The sequence below is a fragment of the Tachysurus fulvidraco genome, chromosome 19 (assembly GCF_022655615.1).
Source record: "Tachysurus fulvidraco isolate hzauxx_2018 chromosome 19, HZAU_PFXX_2.0, whole genome shotgun sequence".
NCBI classification, from domain to species: Eukaryota; Metazoa; Chordata; class Actinopteri; order Siluriformes; family Bagridae; genus Tachysurus; species Tachysurus fulvidraco.
In genome coordinates, this window is record NC_062536.1 from 15,194,127 (window position 1) to 15,203,040 (window position 8,914).

The window sequence follows — 8,914 nt, forward strand, 5'->3', positions numbered from 1 at the left end:
AAAATCAGAGATTAGCTCAACCATTTTATCATTCTCTTTCCCCTTCTGAGCCTAGATCAGATAAGAATGAATGATTTAGGTCATGTGACCACTGCAGTGGTGTTTAATTCAGTATGCTCCTCCAGGCTGTGTGCAGAATTGAAAGGCATGCTGTTTAAAGTTTCCATCTTAATATAGATGAGCTGAAGCCACTGAGCAGGCTAAGGGGAAAGCAGAGAACATCTACGTTCCTGCAAACTATGAATGCAATGCTTCACCAGAGGCCCTCTCTCATTACGACATTAAAACGTGCCACATGTGTTTCAGAGCATGCACAAGTACTATGAACTATGACCAAATAGTACACAAATGTACTGCAAGTCTACAGCAATGCCAACTGTTTTAAAAATCATAACAAAAAGGCTATTGTAAGAAAAAGCAGGTGATCTAATATTTTTCCGTCAGTGAGCAAGTTTGTAGGAAATTAAAAGTGCACTAAGGAGACATAAAACAGCTTTTTACTTCCAAATAATGTTATAGTCAGTGTGTTGCTTTATATGCATTTGTAGCATTTCTGTTTAAACAGGCTTTTCAATAAAAAAAACTCTGTCATTACAACCCTTTTGTAATCTATACGTAATCTTCTGTATCATAAGTGTTGTAACAAATCTAAACACACTAACACAGGCCAGCTGACAGAGGCAATTGGAAAAAAGTGATACGAGAGAAATTGCAGATGTGTGACCGTTCCTTTCCTCCCAGAACAAAATATTCAAAATGAAAGAGAAGACAGAACAACCCTCGCTTATCATTATAGACAGATTACAGTACGTTACTATAAATCCTCCCGCTTTATCTCCTAAGTAATTAGTTTCTTTTGAATGAACAGAACATTCCTGAAGCTTTGAGACATCTCGTTGTGTTATGGATTGTGTATAGATTATACACCACTTTATTAGAAACACATGTACATTCAGGCAGTTATCTAATCAGCCAATCACTTGGCAGCAGCATGATACATAAAGACATACAGAAATGGCTCAAAAATCTTAATATCATACATCAGAATAAAGAAAAATTCTGATCTTTGTGACTTCAACAGTGGCATGGTTGTTGATGCCATTGGGCTGCTTTGAGTATTTCAAAAACTGCTGAAAATTTCTGGTATTTTCACATGCAACCGGCTCGAGATTTTACACAGAATGGAGGGAAAAACAAAATATATTCTGGGAGCGACAGTTCTGAGGATGGAAACGCTTTAATACATAGGTCAGAGGAAAATGGCCAGAGCTGCCAGGACGGAAACAGCAACTCATATAAGCATTCTTTACAACCGTGCTGAGAAGAAAAGCATCTCAACATCAAACCATAAGCTACTATAGATGGACTACAACAGCATAGGACCCTAATCTGTCAGCAGGGAAGAAGAATGGGAAGCTTTCATGGGTGTAAACTGACCAAAACTGGACAGCTGAAGACTGGAAAAAGACCAAGTGTTTTTTCCAGACTAAAGCTCTTGAGGTACATCTCATGTAACTGATCAGGCATTATGATTATAGACACAAATATTTTTGGATTTTAATTTAAATCCAAACTTTAACTCTATTCTTGTTTAAATATCCCTCAGACTCCCTCAGTCTTCCTTCCTCCTTATCCATCTTTCTGATGCAGTTTGTGTTTAGTAATGATTTATGAACTCACGTTAAACAGCCTGGAGCGATTACTTTTACTTCCACAAGAGAAATTGACTCCAAATTACAGCCTTTCTAACCAATGAATGAAATAATGATAATGTAAGATGCAACATCAAAATAAGGACCATTATTTGTTATATAGAGTAATTATTATAAAGAGCATAAATACTGATCATTTAGGTCAAGAATATAACAATATGTGATGAAAGATAGCAGTTATTATATTTTTTTACACACACAAACACGCACACACACACACACACACACACACACACACACCACACACACACACAGAGAGAGAGAGAGAGAGAGAGAGAGAGAGAGAGAGAGAGAGAGAGAGAGAGAGAGAGAGAGAGAGAGAGAGAGAGAGAGAGAGAGAGAGAGAGAGAGAGAGAGAGAGAGAGAGATGCATGCACTGTTCATATAGGGTTATATACAAGGTTGGTGATTTGAAGTAAAGTTTTAGTCTTCACATCTAAGTTCTTTTTTAGGCCAAGCCATATAGATTATTACAGCATATAATAATATACTAAATATACCAGAAATAATAAGAAGAAGAAGAAGAAAGGGACTTTTGTTACTTCACTGTCCACAGATTGAAGGACAAACTGAACAAGCACTTATCTACTATGCATACAGCTCATGTTAAGTTAATTCATAAAATTGTCCATATCTGTAATCAGATTCAAACCTAAAGTTGGCATGATGTCAAACTAAAGTTGTTGTTTTTTTATGTTGTTTTTCTGTAAAGAGAAGAAGAAGTCTCTGCATTTGAGACTTGTTTTTTAAATCGAAGTTGGGACTTTCTAACTTATGAACGCTAATGAGTTTAGTTGATTCTATTTCACAAAAACTAGTAGACCAGTCAGTTACTAAGGATGAATGAATAAACTCTGTAAATGTTCACATTATTAAAAGCAGTTTTTCTTTGTCCATCTCTTTATTGTTACATCTGAGATCTGAATACAGATGTGCACAGTTTCAATGTTAACTGCACTCTATGCCCTATATCTCAACTCTGAACATGGCCTCTCTCTCTTTCTCTGTGTATAAGAATTTACTACACACACACACACACACACACACACACACACACACACACACACACACACACACACACACACACACACACACACACACACACACACATGCATCTTTTTACTCTCCAACATTTATAATCAAGATTTATTGTATCACGTACCATTAATTCTGCTCTACAGCTACACTCTCCCCAGTGCATTTTCAAGCACAGGGGGTGTGTATAAAATCTCCACCACTAACCAAATTTACATCCTGGCTCCAAAAATCTGAAACTAAAAACTGCTGTAATGATTCACCTACACACTGGAAACTGAAACAGGTTTTAAAAGCTAATAAAATAACTTTTTTATTCTTAAATTAAAGCTATAACCTAAAACTAAAGAAAGATGAGTTTAGTTTCTCTTTAACATAATAAATACTAGAAGTAAATACGGAAGACAACTACATTACAAACTAAAAACAAAAGTAAGGAATACAACACCAGTGCATGTAAACTATGGAGGTCTTGCATGCTCCCCAGACTCTCATATACACAAACTCATGCACATTCTCTGAGTAATAGGCCCAGTGGATGTACACTATGTTTCACCATAACTCTGCTCGGCTGGACTCAGCTGCTCTCATAATTAGAGGCAGTCATATTCCAGTAAGAGGTTTCTGAGAGTGGGTTTGTAAGGAGATTTTGTTGATTCTACAGAGGAATAGATGTCTGGGTGGTCTCTGACTTTGGATCAAGCAAAAATGCAAGATGCCTGGTGGTAGTTATGATAATATGGTAATATGTTTGGCTGCTTGTACGTTCCTCTTAATCATAATGTCCAGTTTTATATAACAGATGTGATGAACAAACTAACAATTAGTGATTATAAATCAGATTTTTATATTATAGTGTAAGATAGTAAAAAATTTCATAGCAGAACTGTGGAGCAGAGTAGGAGTTGAGGAGAAATAGTATAGCACAGTATAGTGTAGTACAGTACAGTATAGTATAGTATAGTATAGTATAGTATAGTATAGTATAGTATAGTATAGTTAAGTGTGGTATAGTGAAGAACAGTATAGTGAAGAATAGTATAGTGAAGAATAGTATAGTGTAGTGTAGAACAGTATAGTATAGTGTAACAGAGTATAGTGTAATGTAGTGTAGAACAGTATAGTATAGCAGAGTATAGTGTAGTATAGTATAGTATAGCAGAGTATGTAGTGGTATGTAATGTAGTGGTATGTGGTAATACTCCAGTGCTTGCTCTTCCGATCTTTAATACAAGTGTAGTGTAACTGACCCTCTGTGCCTGTTTGCTCCTGCTGTTCTCTGCGCTGACTCTTCATGCTTATCTCGGCACGCAGTGTAGTCAGCTCTAACTCATACTCCTGCGTAGTGTTGTGAAGTCTCTGCAGCTCTGCCCGCAGCCTGCACAGCTCCTCCTGCAGGAGAGCGATGTCATTCTCCCGCTCAGCTGCGGCCTCCTCAGCCGCCTGCTGCAGCTCCTGGACCTCCTCCTGTGCCACTCGCAGCTCCTCCTGAGCTTCCCATAGCTCACTGGCCTTTTCCTCCTCCAGACTGTCCAACTCCTCCTGAACAGAGCGCAGCTGGGCTGCAGGGACAGAGAACAAAGAATGGAACAAATTATAAAAGGCCGATAAAACCATAAGGTGTGAGGATAAAAAACTCAATCAATGTGCATACAAAAACACAAACAATCATTAAAAAGTTTCTCAACTGTGTGTGGTCAAAAAAATCTGGTTTTCTATCAAGTCACCTAGGACATAATCCCAGGTCTCTGTTAAGTAAATTAACTGATACTACAGCTGCACTGGAAAATGACACTAAATCCAACCTGCTGACATAGACACATAAAGCATGTACTACAAGTTTTTCTGAAGCGCTACAATAAATCTAGGCTAATAGCTTCATGAATGTGAATCACAGCTGAATTGTGGCAGCTTCAACAGAATAATGTTAAACTCCTAAACAGCCATGAAATTAGACATAATTAACTGTTCATAGGTTTCCCACCACATAAAAGCATGTACAAAAAGAAGGCATTGTGGTTTCTGGTAACAAGCACTATTTAAGAAAAGGATATCGCTTCTCAGAACTGTACACACACACACAAACACACACACTAAAGTTTTTAGTTTTCACACTAGCCATATAGTTAATTACATTTTTTTACACACACACACACACACACACACACACACACACACACACACACACACACACACACACACACACACACACACACACACACACACACACACACACAGTGCTACACCTTGTCAGGTCAAATAGAATCAGGAAGTCAGCTACTGACCCCGAGCTTTTACTTTGTGCCTTCGGTCATGAATTTAACCAGAATTTGTTCAACCGTAAGTCAGGATCATAAATAAAACCTCCCTCTTTACCGGTCAGACTTTCTGTGACAAATATTTCTTAGCTGTTATATGATCCAGTCTAGTGTTTAAAATAAGAAGTATTATCCATAAGAAGAGCATCACAGAAGCAGAAGAGCCATTGTTTATTCCAGGCAGAGTTATGAATAAGAAAATAGGCTCTATAAATCAGACCAGATGTTTGGTTCCAACAGGGACTGCTCGACAGATTACTGTATGCATTTGCTCATTAATGGCAATCATACTTGTCAAACAATAAAGAAAATCAAAACAAATCAGTCATTTGTCATATCTATAGTAAATGCTGAAAAGTTGTTTAATAAATAGAGGGAATTGTGAGCTTCAGCACATTTCAGAAAGCATATGAGCCAATATTAATTATGACTGAATATAAACGGAAATTATTATGTTTTATTTCTTTTCCTTATCCATAAGAATTCCTTATCCTTTCCTTATCCTTCCATATGAATCTAAAATTATTTATGATTAAAAGCAATAAAAATGTTGGATACCGGTCAGCCGTAACAATAAAACCACCTGGCGAATATTGTATAGGCTCATGGACCGTAGAGGAATGGAGTCCACAAGACATCTGAAGGTTTTCTGTGATATCTGGGACCAAGACATTAGCAGCAGAAGCTTAACGTTCTCTAAGTTGTGAGGTGAAGCCTCCATAGGTTGGACTGGTTTGTCCAACACAACCCAAAGATACTCCAAGGGAATGAGATCTGGGGAAAGTGGAAGTCAAGTCAATGCCTTGTCATGTTCTTCAAACCATATCTGAACATTTATCGCAATATGGGAGGAGATATTTTCCTGCAGAAAGTGGACACTGCCTCCCATTAAGAAATAGAAAGGTTTAGGTAGGTGGTGCATGTCGAAGTAACATCCACATGAATACCAGTAGCCAAAGTTTCCCAGTAGAACATTGCCCAGTGCATCACGATACCTGTACCAGCTTGCTATTTTTCCCCTTTGTGCTTCCTGGTACCATTTCGTCCACAAGTAAGCAACACACTGTAGTACTCTAGAGTTTCTTGTTCCAGCAAACTTTACTGTATTTTATTTTGAAAGAAACTGCATATGTTTCTTTCAATCATTTTTGTAACCCCTTGTATTTTCCTTATCCACCTCATACAGTACAGACCAAAAGTTTGGACACACCTTCCAAAAGTTTGGACACACCACCTTTTCAACAAGACAATGACCCCAAACACCCCTCCAGGCTGTGTAAGGGCTATTTGACCATGAAGGAGAGTGATGGGGTGCTGCGCCAGATGACCTGGCCTCCACAGTCACCGGACCTGAACCCAATCGAGATGGTTTGGGGTGAGCTGGACCGCAGAGTGAAGGCAAAAGGGCCAACAAGTGCTAAGCAACTCTGGGAACTTCTTCAAGACTGTTGGAAGACCATTTCAGGTGACTACCTCTTGAAGCTCATCAAGAGAATGCCAAGAGTGTGCAAAGCAGTAATCAAAGCAAAAGGTGGCTACTTTGAAGAACCTAGAATATGACATTTTCAGTTGTTTCACACTTTTTTGTTATGTACGTATATAATTCCACACGTGTTAATTCATAGTTTTGATGCCTTCAGTGTGAATCTACAATTTTCATAGTCATGAAAATAAAGAAAACTCTTTGAATGAGAAGGTGTGTCCAAACTTTTGGTCTGTAGTGTATATGTTCTGTTTTGTCTCTATAATGTGCGTCGGGTGTGTGTAGTTTTTATTTCAGCAATATACTGTGTATATTTAGCCGTAATTGTAACCCAGATTATATGAACATGCAGTTATTGTGTTAACGGACAGGGATTCATTTGGCCTGTTGACCTGAGGATGTATGTGTGTCCCTTGTCCTATGTGTTATTAATCTGCAGGTATTACATGATCACATAACTGAGATATACTGGCTGAATGTTGTTTGATTAGTTGTGTATTGTGATGAAGGCTTTTTCCTGCTAAGTGTGGTGTTAATGTAAAAGGAAATGTAAGATAAATGTGTTGAATTAATTTTATTGTTTATAATTTTTTATTTAGTATGTATATCTGTGTGTACATAAGAGACACAATGAGACACCAAAAAGACTGTTTTCTAACTTGATATTATCCAAGAGTCTCTCAGTTCTGAATGTGGCTGAAGAGAGTAAGCTGACAGACTGTTGACCTGAGGATGTGTGTGTCCCTTGTCCTATGTTTTATTAAACTGCAGATGTACTTCACCAAAGAGCCTGGAGTTGGTGGTTCATTTTTGGTGAAATTCGCTACAACACACACACACACACCTGGCAGTCCACATGAAGTAAAAGAAGACATCATTTATTAGACCAGGCTACCTTCTACCATAGCTTCGTGGTCCAGTTCTTATACCCACATGCCCATCAGTTTTTACACCTGGTCACTTCATGTGTTTTCTCTGATCCGATAGCTATCTGATTTGTTAAAACTGTTCCATTTACATTAGGCCACATAAATGCATCTTGGCGAATCGGATATCAATCTGATCTTTCTACTCCCGCCCAATATGCAAATACATTTTACCCCATTTCCGGGGTAATTGAAATGGAACACGCTTTGGTGTATGCGGTTGCTACAAAAAACAGCATTTACTGTTTGCTGCATTTTAAGACCAACAAGACGCCTGGGTGAAAGATCGAGACAGCACTGGTGGGAAAATATATTTGTTTCTGACACAATGCACGACCTGTGAGTGACGTACTTCCGTTTGGGAGGAGTATATCGCTGACGTATGTGGCTTGAACAACCACATGCATTTACACCTGTCCAGTTTCATCTGAAATGCGTCCCAGACCACCTCCTGATGTGGTTCGAGCGATCGGATTTATATCAGTCTCGAAACCGTTTCGGAGGGCGTTTACACCTGGTCTTTTTACCATCGGATAGCTATCAGATCACAGAAAACGCAGGAAGTGACCAAGTTTAAAAACCCCCTAACTTGTGTACAATACAAAGGATCGTGATGTGTCACATCAGTATATGTGTTGTTGTGGTTTATATTAACACTTTAGTAGCTTCTGGATACCAGATCGTTAGAGGCCGGAGATAGCTGTATGCAGGTAGTTTGCATTCTAAGTAGACGAGGCAGTCTGAGAGAGATTAGTGACTGCAAAGTGGTGGTAGGAGAGAGTGTAGCCAGACAGCATCAGATGGTGATGTGTAAGATGTCTCTGGTGGTCAGGAGGAAGAGGAGAGGAATGATAGAAAAGAAGACCAAGTGGTAGAAATTAAATAAGGAAGAATGTTGTGAGGAATTCAGACGGAAGCTGAGACAGGCTTTGGGTGGTCAGGAAGAGCTTCCAGATGACTGGAAAACTACAGCAGAAGTGACCAAGGTTACTAGGTTGGGCTACATCAAGGATCGGCTTTGAGCCCTTTCTTGGTTGCTATGGTGATGACAGATGAAGGCAGACAGGAATCTCTGTGGACAACGATGTTTGTGAACTGTAGTGAGAGTAGAGAGTTGGTGGAGGAACACCTGGAAAGGTGGAAGTCTGCTCTGGAAAGAAGAGGAATGAAAGTCTGTTAGGGGCAACCGTTCAGTGTGATGAGGAGTGTGGAAAAGAGGTGAAGAGTCGAGTACAGCTGAGTTGGAGTGGGTGGAGCAAAGTGTCAGGAGTGTTGTGTGACAGAAGTGTGTCAGCAAGAATCAGAGGAAAGGTGTACAATTCAGTAGTGAGTCCAGATATGCTGAATGGGTTAGAGACTGTAGCAGTGAGGAAAAGACATGAGGCAGAGATGAGGATGTTGAGGTTCTCTTTAGGAGTGACGAGGATGGACAGGATTAGG

The 8,914-nt window shown here is 39.1% G+C and overlaps 1 protein-coding gene across 5 annotated transcripts in view; it reads right to left on the bottom strand.

Moving 5' to 3' along the window:
* The window catches only part of LOC113645833 (coiled-coil domain-containing protein 136), a 36,197-nt gene that overhangs the window by 11,754 nt on the left and 15,529 nt on the right, over positions 1-8,914 (bottom strand). For all 5 annotated transcript variants that reach the window (XR_007138604.1, XM_027151727.2, XM_027151728.2 and 2 more), the window contains one exon: positions 3,998-4,309. Coding sequence is in view for 4 of the 5 variants with exons in the window: in XM_027151727.2 (XP_027007528.2) it covers positions 3,998-4,309 (312 nt within the window). In the remaining variant the exon portion in view is untranslated. The remainder of the gene's footprint in view (positions 1-3,997; positions 4,310-8,914) is intronic.